Source organism: Arvicanthis niloticus, chromosome 26 (assembly GCF_011762505.2).
Source record: "Arvicanthis niloticus isolate mArvNil1 chromosome 26, mArvNil1.pat.X, whole genome shotgun sequence".
NCBI lineage: Eukaryota > Metazoa > Chordata > Mammalia > Rodentia > Muridae > Arvicanthis > Arvicanthis niloticus.
The window spans coordinates 9,338,971-9,357,736 of NC_133434.1; the positions used below are offsets into that span (position 1 = coordinate 9,338,971).

The 18,766-nt window shown below is 48.6% G+C and overlaps 1 protein-coding gene across 2 annotated transcripts in view; it reads right to left on the reverse strand.

Annotated features, from left to right (window-relative positions):
• Positions 1-18,766, reverse strand: part of Ubash3b (ubiquitin associated and SH3 domain containing B) — a 142,846-nt gene that overhangs the window by 24,804 nt on the left and 99,276 nt on the right. Inside the window, exons 2-6 of one of the 2 annotated variants that reach the window (XM_076924787.1) lie at positions 12,228-12,281; positions 11,331-11,517; positions 7,787-7,985; positions 4,960-5,129; positions 630-838 (exon numbers count right to left, since the gene is read on the reverse strand). In XM_076924787.1, the coding sequence (XP_076780902.1) occupies positions 630-838; positions 4,960-5,129; positions 7,787-7,985; positions 11,331-11,517; positions 12,228-12,281 (819 nt within the window). Of the gene's footprint in view, positions 1-629; positions 839-4,959; positions 5,130-7,786; positions 7,986-11,330; positions 11,518-12,223; positions 12,282-18,766 lie in introns of both variants that reach the window. The other variant, XM_076924789.1, reaches the window with a different exon arrangement.

Below are 18,766 nucleotides of genomic sequence, written 5' to 3' on the forward strand. Positions count from 1 at the left end.
GCCATATGGAAGAAACAAGGGGGGGAGGGAAAACCAAACCAGCATGTGAAACCTGGGGCTGGATTGGAGCACCTTGAATTGGGAAGGAGGAAGGCACTTTGTGTCTCTGTTTATTTCTATCTGGGGCAAAGCTGGTCACACAACATGGTCCATTCTGGAAATTGGACCCCAGTATGGGCTAAGGACAGCAGAGCAGTGAGGGGCAGGTGGGTGTCACCTGAATAAAGAATGTGAGACCTCATGCTCCTATTCGGCTCCCACAAGCTGCCTGTCATCTTGAACACAGTCTCTGTTGCCTAGGTGCACACGCACACCAAGTCAGAGGACTTATTTTTTCAGGGTCACCTAGTGAACGTGAGTTCCTGACTTTTGAATCTTTCTGTCATTGGTCAGGCTGACATAGAAGGAGTCTGTCTAGCTGCTTTGAGAAGCCGCTCCCCCCCCCCCCCCGCCCCGCCAGAGTAATGGCCCAGGATGAGATACACGGAAGCTACGTACGTAGCAATGCACTCTTAACACGGGATGTTGCTGCTCTCCAGCCAGAGATGGACAGCAGCCTCAGGTTGGTTACCCACCAGGCACCAGGATAGGAAGTGACCTTTCGTGGGCAGGAGAGTGGGTCTACCTACCCATGGAAGATCCAGGTGCTACACTCATCAGCCTTGGTAATGTAATTCTCAGGAAGCAGCCCAGAGCAGCCAGTGGTCAGCGAGGTACCATAAATCCAGCCCTCACTAGTGCTGGTCTGCTCCATGGGGGACATGAAGATGAAGTCCCCTGGGACCAACTCCAGCTCATCATCATTCTGAGGTGAATAGGGATAAATCACCTGTAACGTCTGCAAAAAAAGAGAGAAGAGCCATGAGACCAGACCCAGCTACTTGAGGTCCTAAGACCGTACTCTATATACGCAATGACAAAGTGCTCTGTATATAGGAGTCCCTGGGGTCACAGGCTTTGAGCAGACATGGCTTTTCTGATCAGAAAGTACTTCTCTCACTAATGTTTCACAGGTAGGTGCCTGGTGTTCCAGAACCATCCAGGAATCCTAGTCTTGCTTTTACTTTCTGTCAGGACTCAGAAGCAGGTGCTTCGGGAACTCACAGAAAGCTGGAAGGTTCTTCTGGGCAATGGCTGGACATACAAATATTCATTCTCCCCCTCCCTCCCCCTCCCCCCGCCCCGTACCACCTGCTGTAGCAAGCACTAGGCAGATGGGGATTGTGTGAGGAAAACTTGTCATTACATGGGTTCACAGACAGGCCAAGGGGGAGTCACTTCTATTGGGACAGTAATAAAGGATGTCTGTCTGTCTGTCTGTCTGTCTGTCTCTCTCTCTCTGTGTGTGTGCCTATGTGTGATGTCTGTGTATATACGAGCCCTCAGAGGACAGAAGAAGGCATCAGATTCCTTGGAACTGTATCGCAGAATGTTGTGAGCTGCCACGAGGGTCCTGGGGACGAAACCCAGGTCTTCTGCAAGAGCAGCCAGTGCGCTGAGCTGCTCGGGAAGGATGGCCTTTTCTCTGTGACTCGGGAGATGAAGCAAAACAGCCCATGGCTTTCTTTAAGCCTACAATTGTAAGGAAGACCCTGAACGAAAGCTGTCTCTCCTAGACACCAATGCGTGTAACCAGAAAGAAACCAGCTTCCACCAGAGAGCAGATGGAGGCCACATGTCCATTCTCTGAGCTCAGCAAAGGTCCTCAAGGGCAGCCATGAGGTCAGGCCATGTGGCCTGTATCCTACTCGAAGGAGTGGTGGTGGTGTTTCTTTTCTTGGTATATATAAGCGTCATAATCCTAGACTTTAAAAAAAAAATAGCCATTTATTTTAGATCTTTTGTCATCAGTGAGAGATCTCGTAGGAAGGAAATGATAACCTATCTTATGTGTTTTCAGACAGCCAGAAAGGCGGAGAAGGCTTCCAGAACCTTCTCCTAAGGCTCTAGATCTGAAAGTGACAAGCCATCTTCAGAGTTTTCAGCTTTGGTCTCCATCAACGCCTAGACTATAAAGGTTAAATGTGATGTGTAGGAAGCCGCGGTTAGTGGTGATACATCCATCCGCCATTCCAAGATGGAGCGGGCATCCCGTGTCTCCACAAGTAAACAACTAACTGTGCAGGTACAAGAGGCAAAAAGCGCGGCAAATCACTGCCCATCCCGGGCCGTATTATGGGTAATGAGTGAACAGCCAATCAGAAGTGAATACGTCACTCTAGGGTGTATTTAAGCAGCACCTCTTCCTGTCTTTTCGTCTTTTCCGCTTCTGCTTATACAAGAGTAAAGCCTCGCTGTAGAATTACCCGAACACCGCCTCACGTGTCCTTTTTCGCGGGCGAAGGGGACTCGGGAGGCGCGCGGAACAGTGATGCTCTAAGGAAATGCAGGAGGACTGAGCCTTACAGGGCTCTAGGTACTTCTAGTGGCCCAGGGTTCCTGATCCGGCTGCTCTTCCAGAGGACCTGGCTTTAGCTGCCGGCACTCACGATCTTCTGTAACTACAATTCCGAGGGATCTGACACCCTCTTCGGCCCTACATGGGCACTGTGCACACATGGTACACAGACATACATGCGAACACAAAACACCCATACAGATAAAATAAAAATAATACTAAAAAATCTTGTGTCTACAAACAAGAGCTACATTCCTAGCCTATGAATTACAGAAATTATGCGATCATCACACACCCAAGGGACTCCCTCCAGAAGACCAAAAGGACGGAGAGGGAGCCGAACAGGGCAGTGGGTGCCTTCTCAGAAGAGACTGTAATAATTGAGCTTTGGCACATAAGAGCTAAAGGGGGCCAAGTTATTTTTAGAATAATTCATGTGGGCATTTGCAGCCTCTTTCTTTCTGCACAGACTGAGCAGAATGTGGGTCACGCAGAAAAGCAGTTACCCTTGGAGTTAACCGGAGGGCAGTGTTCATTAGGAGACAAGCCCTGTAAAATTCCACCACACGGCACCTTCTCCTCTTATAAAGGTGACTTCTCTGGGACCAGTGCACAACCAACCCTGACCTTTCATTTTGCCTTTGTCCTTGGGAAAAGAGTCTGGCCACCACACTTCTCTCTAGTATCCTTTCTTTCTTTCTTTTTTTTTCAAGACAGGGTTTCTCTGTGTAGCCCTGGCTGTCCTGGAACTCACTCTGTAGACCAGGCTGGCCTCGAACTCAAAAATCCGCCTGCCTCTGCCTTCCATGTGCTGGGATTAACTTAAGGATCATTCTTGGTAATTCCAGGAGATGCCAAAATGCTTAAGATCAGATGTCATCCCTTAGTCTGTCTCAGGAGGAATCAGCCCCAATGACTGAAGAATGTTCTCATCAGGAAAGTCAGGCAAGACCTGGCACCACCACTCCCTAAGTGCAACACCACACCTCAAAGCTTTGGTGTTTAGACTGGCTCTTAACACTTCCCAAACAACGAGGTTGCCTGGGTACAGTAAGACATTCTGTCTGTTTCTGGGGTTTGCCCTTTTTTTTTTTTTTTTAACATGTTAAGAAAGTATAAAAGAATTGTCAAAAGGTCCTGTAGGCTAACAACAACAATGGCAGCAACAACAACAACAACAAAAAAACCCTTTTGGCATAGTTGAAAAATTGAGAAACATGTAACTATTGCTTAACAAATGTAATTAAGCTAGAAGGTAATTTTTTAAAATCTAACTACAGTAGCTATCTATCCACTAACCATGGGGTTCATTCCAAAACCCAGAGGCAGATAGGGCCAAACACACTCTGTATGTTGTGTTAAGTGTATACTATGTATTTTTCTATTAATAGCCATGATTAAATTTAATTTATATATTGAGAACAAAACTAATAAAATACAGAACATCTAATAATACACTGTAATAGTTATAGAAAAGCCATGAATCTGTGTGTGTGTGTGTGCACTATGTATGTAGTATATACATGTGTGTGTGTAACAAGTACATGCCCCACTTGTTTGTGACCCTGTGTGTGTATATATGGAGTCCTTGGGTGTCTTCTTCTAGTGGTTGCCACTTCATTCCCTTGAGACAGGATCTCTCCCTGATCCCGGAGCGCACCACAAACCTATGCTAGCTCCTAAGATTTGTCTGTTGGCCTTTCAACATTGATGTTACAGGAATGTGGGCTTCTGTAAGTGTTGGAGATTTGAATTCATGTCTTCATGTTTGCACAAGCACTCCTACCCTTCCATTGGGCCATCTCCCTGGCACTGCTTGTGAAACAGTGGCTTCTAATCGCTGAAATCGTGAGAGAAAGAAGAACAGCAAACCCTGCAGGACTACCGTGTGTGGTCTTTCCCCAGACAGATCACCTGCCTTTGTTGATCAAAAGACTGAGGCTCTGCTTCCTGTGGCCTCAACTGTACGGCTGCTTCAGAGCAGATAGTTAACCTCTGAGTCTTCTTTAAGATAAAAAAGGTTAACACGGTCCTTCTGAGAGGCACGTGATTGATTGCAAAGCCATGCTGATTACATCCAAAGAAGGATGCTAAAACAGTCCCATTTGTCTACAGTAGGATTCAGTTACCCTCACTTGCATTTTCCATTGTAGAGTCCACAACCTCTCAAAGGGACCAGGAGAGGTTTCTTCTTACATCTGTCTGTCCTCTCTCCCTTGCTGGACTCAAAGCTCCTTTCTTATAGATGTATTCTGTGTGTGTGTGTGTGTGTGTGTGTGTGTGTGTGTGTGTGTGTGTACACGTACAGGAAGGTCAGAAGACAACCTGTTCCGTTCTCTCCTAACATGTGGGTTTCAGGAATTGAACTCAAGTCAAGTGTCATCTTGACACCAAGTGCCATGACTACTGAGTCACCTCATTGGGCCTTGAAACTCTTTGAGTGCAAAATTTAAAAAATTCTGCCTGCCCAGCGGTACCTTGCAGGCTCTCAATGTGAACCTATTATAAAGTATCTACGGATTTAGCCTGAGAGCACGTGCAGTGCTACAGGGAGGCATTACCTCATGGTTAGCAAATCGGATATCCCGAGAGAATATGGTGGCCACCCAGTCGCACCCTAGCTTGACATCGATGTTCTGGGCAAGCTTCTCTAGGGTGGGTAGGTGGCTGGCTTGGAAGTGGTAGGCCAGCGTCACATGCAGCTGCTTCTTATGTGGTTCCACGTGCACCTCTGGAGAAAAGGAAGGTAGCGTTCAGATTAGAAAGAAGAAATCATGATAATGGAGGAGACAGAAGGGTCCAGAAACGTGTCCTGTCCCCCCCCCAAAACAAAGAGCCCTTGGGAGAGGCAGTAGCAGAATTAAAGGGGTGGATCAACCCAGGCCCCAATCAACCCACGGTTCCAGAGATGAAAAGCCACGCAACAGATGGCTTTTCAGCGGGAGCTGAGGATGGGTTCGGGTTAATCTTTTTGGCTGGCTCCTCCTGACAAGTCCAGGGGCTCATCCCCAGCCCCTCCATTCAGATGAAGAAAAGGAGACCTACAGGGCCAATGTGATTGATGCGGAAGTACAAAGTGGGTTTTGTGACTGTGTGAGCAGTTGTCTTCATCTGGGATCGGATTTCCTGGATTCTGGGAGCGTGGTGAAAAAGAGGGGGTTGGGGAGACACCACAGAATGAAGTAGGCTTTCCCAACAACATGTATGTCAACAGTTACTTGTAGGGTGCTGTCCTGGATGTCATGGAGTGTTTAGTAACACCTTCCAGGGCGTTTCTGTGGAGTGAGTCCGTTAGACTGGTGTTTGTGACTGTTCTATTCTCTATACTCTGGGCCTTCACAGTACTTGCTGATGAAATAAACGCGCATGGGTGAGCCTTCTCGAGCCACCCAGAAAGAAGAACAACACTAAATATACTTGCCGAAGAAATCTGGGTGAACCAGTAATTCTAGACTACACAGGCATGAGTTCTAGGGCAAAGACATAATGACCTACTTTCCACAAAGCTCGGCAAGATAGTAGTCCAGGGTTGTGCGGTTCTGCGGATCACCACCGGAGGGCGCCACAGAGACAGAGCCATGAAACCATCAAGTTCTTTAGTGACAGGAGATTCTTGGAGAGGGATTGGCAAATCTCCCATTCCCACGTGGGAATCCAGTTCCTTGACTGTCTCTCATTCCGTCTGCACTTTAAGAACCCACCACAGTCCTGCTTTCCTGATTTGTAAAAAATATGAGGCTTTGTTTGGTTCTTGTAGTGAATTAGTGGGCTGACAACATCTAGCTGGACTTAAAAAAAATTCTTCAAGGGCAATGGGTAAGAAGAGAGGTAATTTCCCCTTTGTTGTTCTATCTCTCGGAAATGTTTCCTTTCTCTGTTCATTTAGTAAGCCCATGCCTGGCCCCTGGCAGAAAGGAGGGAATTCAATCGAAGAAGATGCTCTTCCCAAACCACAGGAAGTCTCTTCAGGACCCACAGTTCTTTTGAGAGCAGATACTGCAGTGGTTTGGGCTAAGCTCTATGTGGGGGCTTCTCTGAAGGACCACCGCACACGCAACGAACATCAGTGAAGACCGACACCCTGTAAGATAACCGCTGACAAAGGAGCCAAAAGGAGTAAACCCTGTGGCTGGGATCAGGTCTTCCTGTCTTTGGCCACCCCTAAATGTATGGCTGGAGAGCTGTGGGTACCCCCCAGTTTTTCATTCAGCACTTGGATTCAGGGGTTTGGGATTTAGCTCGGTTGCACTGGGAGCAAGCATGAATCCCTGGACTCTATCCCCAGGAACAGTGAGGGGGGAGGGGTGTTGTGCACAGCTAGAATCCCAGCACCCAGGAGCTAGACATAGGAAGGTTAAAAGTCCAATAACTTTGAGGTCAGCCTGGGCTACATGAGACCTTATTTCAACATCAACTGTACAATAAAATAATCTATTGGCCCAACACTCTTCCACTTGGTGAATATTTTCATGACTCACTATATAGTGGCTTCACTCCACTACGTCCATTGCTATGCAAGAAGTGGATGGTCAGATCCAGATAAAAGCTTAGAAGATGAAGGATATTCCCTTAGATCTGCACCAGAGGAGATGGAGACTACAAAGGGCTGCCTTCACAGTTCAGTGTGAACAGTTAAGTCCCCAGGAAGGAGTCGGGGAACAAGGCATGGGCGAGCTCTTTGGCAGGTCAGCAGTCAGCAGAACGCAAAGAGGTCTAACATTTCTACAAGGGACATGGGATGGTCTTTGCTAGAGGGGTCCATTTTTGCATGATCTTCTCTACCTCCTGTCTCCAGCTTCCTCCTCTGCAGAGGGTACCGTCTGATCTTAAAAGTCCCCCACATCATGGTGAAGGCTTGGCCACGAGCCTGTGGTACCACGGGGTAGAGGTGGGATCTTTAAGAGTCTACCTGGACAGTGGGCCTTTAATCCCAGCACTTGGGAGGCAGAGGCAGGTGGATTTCTGAGTTCGAGGCCAGCCTGGTCTACAGAGTGAGTTCCAGGACAGCCAGGGCTACACGGAGAAACCCTGTCTCAAAAAATAAAAAACAAAAACAAACAAACAAAAAAGAGGTGGAGTCTACTGAGCCAAAGTTAGGTTATTTGGGATATGCCTCTGAAGGGGACCTTGGGACCGACCCCAGCCTCTTGTACTCAGTCCTCCTGCTTCCTGGCCCCCTCTGTGTACTCCCCTCAGGATGTTCTGTCTCACCACAGGCCTACAGGCTACGATAGACCAACCACCATTGACTAAAAGCTGTGGAACTATGAACCAAAATAAATTCGATCCTCTTTGTAGGTTGATTGCCCCATAACTGTCTCCCATCCCTGTCCTTTCCACCTCTGATACTGAGATCCAGGACTGGGCTGACAGCCATGGGGTGTTTACCTGTTTTGGACGCAGCCTCGGCGGCAAAGTCAGCCGCGAACTTCTTGAGGACCTCCGCGCTGTCTTCCTTCACGAAGAGCCCGATGAAGTTGGAAGAGGTGTACAGCTCCAGAGGCAGCGGGGCTGAGAACTTACATTTCCATCGACTGACAGTAGTCTGCAGGGCTTCCCCCAGAGCGTCCACCTTGCTGTCCTCGCACTGGGGTCGGAAAACAGACAGGCTTCATTAGAGTCCAGAGAGAAGCCTGCCGCCCCTCAGCACTCAGCCTGTCTCAGAGATCCAAGGCTGATGATGCAATTACTCAACCAGCACTCCTGTCCATGAAGAAAGGGAAGACCTTTGGGATCTCAATTATCCAGACACTGATTATCCAGCAGGCAGATGAAACTAAGGAATGCCTCATGATACCTCTTCCCTTCTTCTTGATCTGTTGTGGTTCCTGGGAACCTTGCCAGAATGCTATCTGATTGGTTAAGCAGAAAACAAACAAACAAAAAAAAAAAGCCCAGGGTTGGGGTGGAAGTGTTGGTTAAAGGAAACACAATTTCAGAGTCAATACAAGACAGTAGGGTAACGACAGCTAGAAGCCACACGATGTATTCTTGAAAACTGCTAAAAGGGTGGATTTTAGGGCTGGGAATGGGGTACAACAGGGTTAGAGCCCGTTCTTAGCATCGTCGAGGCCCTGTGCTCAATTCACGGCCCCGAAGGCAAGCAAGAAGATGAAGGTAGTAGGTGGTCAAGTTCTTACCACAAACGAACAAAGACGACAGGCAGTCTATATAAGAATTGGCTCAGTCAACATTCTATAATGCTTACATAAATCCAACAGTCACACAGATACTAAAATCTGTCAAGTTCTCAGGGACCAGGGAGACAGATGGCTCAGAGGTTAAGAACGCTTGCTGTTTGCGATGGTTGGTATGTGCTCGGCCCAGGGAGTGGCACTATTAGAAGGTGTGGCCATGTTGGAGTAGGTGTGTCACTGTGGGTGTGGGCTTTAAGACCTTCATCCTAGCCTTCAGATGAAAAAGCAGGACTCTCAGCTCCTCCTGTACCATGCCTGCCTGGTTACTGCCATGTTCCTGCCTTGAGGATAATGGACTGAATCTCTGAACCTGTAAGCCAGCCCCAGTTAAATGTTGTCCTTATAAGAGTTGTCTTGGTCATGGTATCTGTTCACAGCAGTAAAACCCTAACTGAGACACTGTTCTGGCCGAGGCCCCTCATTTGGTTCCCAGGACCTATATGATGGTTCACAACTGTCTATAACTTTAGTTCTAAGGGACTCAACACCTTTCTCGGGCTTCTGTGTGTACCAGGCATGAAAGTAGTGCACAGACATACACCAATAAACATAAAATAAAACAAAATGTAAAAATAATCTGGAGGGTGGAGCAGAGGACCTAGCTGAGTCGGTAGAATGCTTGCCTCGTGGGCAGGAAGCAAAGGACTCCATTCCCAGCACCACATAAAACTGGGTGGGGGGAGAAATAAATCAGATGTGGTGAGGTCACATCTGCAAACTCAGCACTGAGAAAGTGAAGGCAGGGCAGTTCAAGGTCATCCTCAGTTATAGTGAGTTCTAGGTTAGCAAGGGGCGGGGGGATACGTGAGACCCCGCCCCCATCCCTGTCCCTGCCCAAAAAGGCAGGCTATGGAGATGAACCAATGTGAGGGACTATTTGCTTTGGGAGCATGAGGACTGGAGTTTAAATTCCAGGCATGGCACCCTGGAATTATACTGCGTTGAGTCCCCTGGAACTGTAGTTATAGACAGGAGTGAACCATCATGTGGGTGTCTGTAAGGCCCAGCACAGGAAGGGTGAGAAAGCTGGAACCCAACAGCTCACTTAGTCAGCCTTCCCCTCCCCCGCCCCCAAAAAGTGGGGTTCCAGTTCAGCTAGAGGCCCTGTTTCTAGGGAATAAGGTACCTGAGATTCAAAGGAGGACCAGGGAGAGGAGGAGGAGTGGGGGGGTGGGGGGTGGGGGGGAGGAACAGAGAAGCGGGAACACAGTCTCCAACCCTCTTTCAGCTGCTCCTTAGACAGCTTCTGTCTTCCCCACCACTCCCATCATCCTTGGGAAGAAGAAAGAATGAGGCTAGGGAGCGGTGACATCATCCACCTACCCTCTTAGGAGGGTTGGGAGGAAGGATGAGTGTCTCTAAGCCCTAAATGCTTTCCTGCAAGATCCTGGGATGACTAAGAGGAAGTGATAATCGATTTAATTTTCAGAGTGAGTTGCCAGAGACAAGGTGTTAGGAACATGTTATTCACCTGAGACGAACAGGAAGTGAGACTTACATCCAGAAAGGAAAAAAACAAAAAAACAAAAAAACAAAAAACAAAAAAACAAAAGAAGACAAAGCAAAACTGTATGTTTTGAAAATTGTTTTAAAAGGCTACCATCCTGCTCTGTGCGGGACACGAGTGGGGAACAGAAGTAGGGATGTGTGCTTCATCCTTTACACTATGGAGGATTGATTTCGCCTCGAAATAAGCTTTTCCACAGATAGCTAGGGAGTGGCTGGAGAAAGCTCTCTCTCAGTCTCTAGAAAACTCTAGTAAGACCTCATGGTGACATCATGTGGGGGGAGTGGCTTTTCCTACCTGTAAGCCACTTATCTCACCCCCTACTCTCTCTGTCCTTCCCCTCCCCTCCCCGAGAGTTGGCCAGGCATGGTGGTCCATGCCTGAAATCACAGTACTTGGGATTACTTGAGGCAAGAGGATCAGGCATGCAAAGATCGGGAGTTTCTGGTCATCTTCAGTGATGTAGTAAGTTTAAGCTAGCCTGGGCTATGAGTCTCTGTCTAAAAGTAAAAATGAAGGAGTGAAGTTCACTTGGAGTACACACCATACAAGCTTGAGGATGTGAGTTCGATGCCCAGAACCACCTTAAAAAGCTGGGTGGGCTAGCATGGGCTTGCGATCCCACAATCAGGGGGAGTCGAGACTGGAGACATCTCTGAGGCTTACTGGCCATTCGGCCTGCCTTAGTGAGTTTCGGGCTGGATTACAAGGTGGATGGATAACTTCTGAGAACTTACATCTGAGGTGGATGAGGTGCTTATGCATGCAAACATACACACATACACAGACACATACACACAGACACACAGACAGACAGACAGACAGACAGACACACACACACACACACACACACACACTGATATTTCTATCTTAAGAGTGGAGTGAGTAGACAGTAAACAACCCATGAAGAAGCTACATCAACGGCTGACAGGCCAGACTTCCACCGGCCAAGGGTCGAGCTTATCCTTCAGGTTGTAGAAGCAGACTATTGTACTGACACACTGAACCCAGATGTTCTAGGGCCTCAGCCGATGCCAGGAGACTGCAAGTAGGGTGAGGCCCTCACTGTGAACCACACTGACCTCTGGGAGGTTCCCTCAGTGTTGAGAGCTCCTAAAGATCCCCTTAAACTTCTGGAAAGGAGCTTGATCAGTCCCGGTCCCCAGGGGCTGTCTGGGACACTTGGCGGGAATGGGGGTGAAGAGACAGGGTGTGCAATGCGGCTCACCATGAAGAACTGGCAGAGGGTGATGTGGGGGAAGATGTTGTGGGCCTTGTTCTTCCCGCAGATCTGCTTGGACTGCTGCCAGAAGTCGGAGAGCTTCTGGGCTAACGGACCAGTCGGGCGGAGGTAGAGGACATACTCCCGAGGCAGGGGGTCATCAAGGAAGGGGTCACCGACGTGGGAGAACAACCTGTAGGAGATAAGAGAGACAAGAAAGCCTTGCGGGAGAGCAATGGATGAGGAGGAAGAGAAGAGGCAGGCCCATCACTCTCCAGGCTTCCCACCCCAGGACCACAAAACGGCTTCCATTTGTGCTGCAAAAACCCATGCTTTGGGGCTTACATAGCCAACTAACTCTCAGATGGAGAGGCTTCTGTTCTCCTCATCCCACAACTCCCTAAAAAAACCCAGAGCTGCTCTCCAGGAAGCTTCCTTGGGTTAACTCCAAATCCATTCCCCAACAGAGGAGTTTCCTTGCACACACCCTGACTTTGAGCTCATCTACCCTGGAGCTCTTATACCTCTAAAGCAACAGGAAGGTCCAGGAGGGTGGCCTGTGGGCTTCTCCTTGGGGATGACATCCTGGTAAATGAGTGGGACATTTTTCTAAATTGGCCAGCTGAGCATCCCCACACAGTGAATCTCGAGGTGACAGGCAGGCCTCAGATAATGTGAGCCTCTATCCAGGGAGGGTTTTGAAAGCCTTTAAACAGATCCAAGGAGATACACAGACCCTGGGGCCAGGGCAGAGGAGCCAGTCAGCTTGATAAATGGGTCTGTCACGTTTGTCTCTTCCCCTCCTGGAAGGGTCCATTAGAGAAAGACTGCACACCCGCACTCATCAGAGACACTCAGAGTTAATTACATGCTATTTTCTCAATTTATTTATTTCATACCAACCAGTCACATGCTGCCTGAACGCTTCTTCCTCCAGTGGATGCCAGAGCCTTTTGTCTGCAAAAAAGAAACCAAATATCTATTGTTACTATTTTTAGCCTTCCCCTCAGCTCTCCTCACGAGGGTGGCGTGGGCAGGGGCGACATCAGAGTTTGCTACACAGCTATGTGGCTGGCTGGCTGGCTGGTGTAGGAAAGACGCCTGCAGCAGGCGCTCCCCGAGGGTCCCAGGAAGGCAGGTGGAAGTCGGGACCAGTCAATTTCCATGTAATTAGCATTGGATTTGCATGCAGCCTGACATCCCAGCATCTATTTTCAGTTGTTTCCACATTAGCGTTTTATTTTCACTTCCCTAAAAGTTGTCCTGTTTTTTTGCTTTTTCTCCTTGATTTTCACCCACTCGTTTTGAATGACCTAGATCCCCTACAGAGCGGATTCTTACCCACAACCCTTGATGGAAGCGGGTGAGGAAGGACTCGAAGATGTGGTGGTAAATATCCACAAGGACGCTTGGATAAACCCACTCCTTCCTCCTTTTCTATGCCCCAACAACCCAGGGAGATCCATCATTTCTAATTATTTACAGACATCTCTGGGGACAAGAGAGAGCCAGGAGGCGCTAAACCAGTTAATTCTGGAGAGACTGCTCGTTGATGCCCTCCTGATGATGGATCAGTAGCTACAGAAGGCTCCCTGCTGTGAGACTTGCAAGCCTGCACGGAGCCCCGCAAGGCCAAGTCTGTCAGAGTCACAGAGTTCTGGGTTCGCATCCCCCTCTGGTACTGAACCATGCTTCCATGGATTCGCCATGCTTAAAAGTCAGTACTCGCTGTCCTCTGTTTCATCTGCACCACTCTGGGTGCGGGGAACAAGATTCACACACGGTCCCTGTCCCGGTGGAATTTGATCCAGTAGGCAGGAAGACAGAAGCTAGACGATAACTATCTGATTAGACTGGGGGCAAGAACCATGGAGGGAACTGGGTACAGGTGGCACACATCTTTGATCCAGCACTGGGGAAGCAGAGGTTGGCCTGGTCTACGTAGAGAATTCCAGGCCAGCCAGGGCTACAAGGTGAGACTTTGACTCAATAGTAGTAAAAGTAGTGGTGGTGGTGGTAGTAATAGAGGAAACGCCTGGGAACCTTGACGATATACAGAAGTCTGACAGCACCGAGGCAGAGGCGTTGCGGAACTGTAAGGTGGCAAGTCATTGGGAGGGGAGAGGTGGCCTGGTGGTGCAAGGCACCTAGTGCCTCTACAGTGTCATAGCATCCTTTTCCTTCTCGACTGTGGAAACAACCTGGGTCTCCACCCCCCCCCCTTCTCTCTCAACCCCTCTATGGACCACCACTCAGAGCCACATGGGCGAGTCTCTGGGTCAGGCTGGGAGGGATCTCAGACACCATTTGTGAGCCCAATTTCTTCAGTCTCCCAAGGAAAACTCCAATGGAGAGGTGTGAAGAAATCTGCTCAAAGCAGCCCGACTGAGGCACTGCTTAGCAAAGGGGGTGCAGTTCTACCACCACTGAGAGCTATGTCAGGTCTGGCTTTTCTCCCAGCTCGGCTCCCCGGTGATCAGGTACCTGGAACAACACTGCTGAGATACAAACTTAACTCACTGAGAAGAAGTCCCAGAGAAACTCTGAGACACACCCCTGGGAAAGGAAGCTGGTCAAAAGCCAGGCAGAAGCAAGGGGTACTCTCATCCCCACTACCACACCTTTGAAAGCTGCCTAGGGCTGCGACCCTCGCCTCCCTTTTTTAAGTAGAGGAGCCTCATAGCACACAAAAAGCCCACCAGCCAGGGGGAGTCCGAGGCTATTCAATGCCCCCAGAAGGAGCCATTGTTCCAAAAACAATTGGAATAAGGAGAACTCACTTCCAGCCCAGACAATGTGCTATTTTTTACAAAGCATCCAATTTCTTTGTCTTGCACCCTTCCCCCAGTGAAATACAGCTGACTGAAATTTAATTTATTTCTTTGGAGGAGCCGCAAGAATCCTCTGGAAATGAGAGATCTAATTAAGTTATGGTCTCCCAAACTTAAAAGACTCGTGTTTTGTTTTTTTTTTTTTTTTAAAAGAAGGTTCAAAGGGGGAGGGGGAGGGATGGGGGTGAGATAATTAAAGGTCTGAGTGTGATAAGTCTGCAATAAAAGTTAAAGAAACCTAAACAGATCTCTCTGCAGGACACAAAGCTGAGGGGGGACGGGGTGGGGTGTGTGTGTGGGTGTAGGTGTGGTGTGGTGAGTATCACCTAATGCACCCTGCCCTGTGAGGGCTAGCTGTGTTGGCAAGAGCGCAAAGGGCCCTGTGAGCCTCAAGAACTATTCTGGAAGAAACTGGTTTTAAACGTTGCTTTTAAACCTTTCTTTTTTAGATTTATCTTATGCGTATATTTGTCTGCATGTATGTATATGTACCCTGCGCATGCCTGGTACCTGCAGAGGTCAGGGCACTGAGTCGCACAGAACTGGAGTTATAGATAAAGATTGTGAGCCAGCACGTGGGTGCTGGGAATGAAACTCTGGTCCTCTGGAAGAGCAGCGAGGGCTAACTCTCCAGCCTCCCTCCCTTCTTTTTTTGGGGGGGATGGAGGGGGGGAGACAGTGGTGGTGAGGGCAGAAGACCTGCAGGAGTTGGTTCCCTCCTTTGGTAAACGGATTGAACTCAAGTTGTCGGGCTTTGTGGTGAGCACCCACTGCTTCTTACATGTACGGCTAAAGGTTTCTAGAAACTAAATCCAGACATCTGAAACAGAGGAGTGAACTTGCCCAGGCAGGGAAAACCCCATTCCTACGAGGGAGGCCAGGAGGCTCAAAGCAAGCTGGTTACAACTTGGATTGAGCCTGTTCCCAGAACTCTGCCCACAGAACAGGCAGGCACAGAACAGCAGCTGCAAAAGACTTTCAGCTCCTCTCAGCTCGGCTCAGCTGAAGAGTGAGTTGCCATAGAGCGCCACCCCCACGGCCTACCCCCTGGGGCCAATGCCAAGGGTTAGTGGGAGTGTGCAGAGAACAGCCAGGCCCCAGCTCAGGCCAGGCATCTGCTCCTCTCAGAGCAACTCCGATGCCCACCGGCAGGGGTTTCACTTCAAAGTCCCCCTGAGGCCTCAGCAGATAGAGAAGCTCCCCTTCAGCCTGGACTGTGGGAGCCCAGCCCCACTTTCTGGTTTCACTGGGACAAGATGGCGGCCAAGTACTCTCTGTAGGATAGTCTCACCTGAGACAAGTGAGTGGGACACTCTGTGAGTTCCTGACACTTGATCACATCAAACGGCCTGGTCTTAAATGCCACCTAACATTCATTTGTAGTTATGAAACAAAGCATCCCAAGGAAGGAGACCAGCTGACACAAAAGCAAGGGCTGATGGACAAGTTGGACAAGCCAAACAGGCCACTGTGAAGGTCGTAGCCACTGGGAGGAGCCAGTAGTATCACCAAAAACCACCAATGGTCTGTTCTGCTGGGAGTCCTCCCCTTTGTTGGGGTTCTCCCCTCTGTTGGGAGTCTTCTCCTCTGCTGGAGTCCTCCCCTCTGCTGGGAGTCTTCCCCTCTGCTGGAGGTCCTCCCCTCTGTTGGGAGTCCTCCTCTTTGTTGGGGTCCTCCCCTCTGCTGGGAGTCCCTTTGCTGCTCCCAGCTCCCAGGATCTTCAGATCTTTGGATGTGGAAGGATGGCCCTAAGGTCATGCTTTAGGTTTGCCTGGGACAGCATTCCCATCCCCCCACCTTCCTTTCTTCCTTCCTCCCTCCCTCCCTTCCTTCCTCCATCCCTCCCTCCCCTCAATCCTCTTTCTCCCAGCCCCTCCCCTCTTTCCTTCTCTTTGTTGTCCCCTCACCTCCTGCCTGCTTTTCTTTAAGAAACTCTGCACAGAATCAAATGAAAATGAAAACCCAAGGCAAAGGTCTGCAGTGCTGGTTCCTGATTGGTGGGCATCTTTCAGGGCCCATGATCCAATCCAGGCTTCTGATTGGTGGGCATCTTTCAGGGTCCATGATCCGATACATGTTTGTGTCATATCCAGATACCACAAGATCCTCTTCTCTCAGTTCCCTCCATGTTACTTTAGCTCAGTGGTTCTTAGCCTTCCTCACACCGTGCCCCCTTAGTACAGCTCCTCATGTGGTACCCATCCCCCAACCATAAAACGATTTCCTTGCTATTTCATAACTGCAATTTTGCTACTGTTACGAATCGTCGCGTTAAATATCTGACACATGGGACACAGGTTGAGAATTGCTGCCAAGATACCATGCTAAACTTGAAAAGAAACCATGAGAGTCTTTTAGATTTCAGATCTGGGGCTGAGAGGCACCTTTCCCTACTGCAGCGTAGTCTACTCCGAGAGGCTCTTAGTCAGGAGCACAGCCCCTCCCCCATCTGCACCCCACCCTGTTGTGTGTACTCCAGTCGTCTGTGTTCAACAGACCTATTTGCCAGGAAAAAAAAAAAGTACAGAATCGTTCTAGTGGATAAAACACTCTATATAACCAAAATTAAACTAATTATCTGTCTTCTTCATGTCACCAAGACAACCTTACATTTTGGTAATATTTAACATGAACTCTAAGATACAAAAAAAAAAAAAAAAAGCCCTCAACCTGTAGGATAGCATTAATTTTTCACGCCTAACACATTTAATTGAATTTAAAATGGCCTAATTAACCAGACAACTCTTTGTTTGAAATTAGTATAACAGTCTGTGCCATCCTAGGGGTCAGGCAGACTTAGGTAGAGTCAATTCTATTTCTCAGTAGCAAAGTCCAGACACACAAAGAAGCCATTTGTGCCTCGATGGACTCTCACTTACTTAGCCCAGGTTGGCCTAAAATTAACTGTAGTCAAGGATGACCCTGGACTTCTGATCCTTCTGCCTATCCCTTATAAGTGATGAGATTTCACAATGTGCCACCACGCAGGTTTTATATGTATAATAGGTGTTTATTATGTACATATGTTTAATAGGTGTTTAATATGTACATGCCTGCATAAATAAATAGGTGTTTAATATGTACATGCCTGCATGTACATAAGTGCGCCACGTGTATACCTGGTGAGCATGGAGGCCAGAAGAGGGAACTGGATTCCCAGGAACTGGAGTTACAGATGGCTGTGAACCATCATACGTTGCTGGGAATCCATTTATGTAGTATTGGGGAAATAGAGAAACACGGAGAGTCATAGTCTCAGCCCAACAAAACTTTTTTTCTTTTGTAAGTGGCTTTTAGGTAGAGGAGTCAGAGGCTCTGAAGGGGCTGTCTGCTGAGCTGAGCATCTCTGTATGACCCCCAGGCAGCTCAGGGATTGTGCCTGAGGCTGGCAGCCAACTTGAAAACAGAGGACAATAGGTGACCTTCTATTTCTTTCCCTCTCTGGTAGAAAAGCAAGACTGGAGAAGGGGAAAAGACTTCGAATACCGGGCACTGAGTAGAACCGGCTTCAATTCTCCTGACAAACTACAGGATGTCTGTTCTGTATCCCAGGCTGGCCCTGTGCAAAGGAAAAGCACCCAAGGTTTGCCTGTAAGGCCACAAACCAGTGTAAGAAATATGCCTGAAGGGCTGCATTCCTAGATTGCCCAGAGTGTGTCTGAAACTGAGGCTAGCGCTAGCGTCAACCTTGTACGTACGTACATACAATGCTTGCCCTTCCTCCCTCTTCTGGTAAAGTTTCATTTATAAGTTGGGCAGAGTGTCCAGCTGGTAGGTTACTTGCCTAGCATGCATGAAGTCCTGGCTCTCAACCTTAACACTGCATAAAACCAGTGCGGTGACGCATGCCTGCACTCCTAGCACTTGCAGGGTCAAGGGAGTTCAAAGCCATCCTTGGCTACACAGAATGTTCAAGAACAGGCTTGACTACCTGACACCCTGCCTCACAACACAAAACAAAAGCCAAGCCAGGCTTGGTGGCACATGCCTTTGGGAAGGCAGAGGCAGTCAGATCTCTGAGTTCGAGGCTGGCCTGCCCTACATAGTGAGTCTTAGGCTAGCCAGAGATACACAGTGAGAGTTTGGCCTTCAAATGTAAACAGCAAACCAGTAACAAATAAACAACCAAACTAGGACATAAAGCAACAAGAATAAAACCCAAAACAAACAACAACAACTAACTACTACAGATCCAGGTGTGGTACTCACAGCTGTAATCTCAGCACTTGTTGGGCTAAAACAGAAGGAACAGAAGTTCATGGTCATTAGTTTCCACATAGACAGTTTCAGGCCAGCCAGGGCTATATGAGACCCTGTCTCAAAAACAACAGCAAAGCAAAAAAAAAAAAACAAAAAAACAAAAAAACAAAAAACCTTTTCTGTAACAATAGCACATGTCAACCACCACACTGCTTTTCTTGACACCTGTTTCCATCTCTATAGTAGACCCGTGATAGTTCACATTCTTAACTTGCCCGTCCAGTCTCTCTCAGAGATGCTGGACTCCCCTGAGAAGACCCCAGAAGCCCACAGTAGTCCTGCTGTCTCCACTCTTCCCCCTCCAGCCACAGAAGACAGTCTCCCAGTGGGGGCTCCAGATAGGGAGGGAAC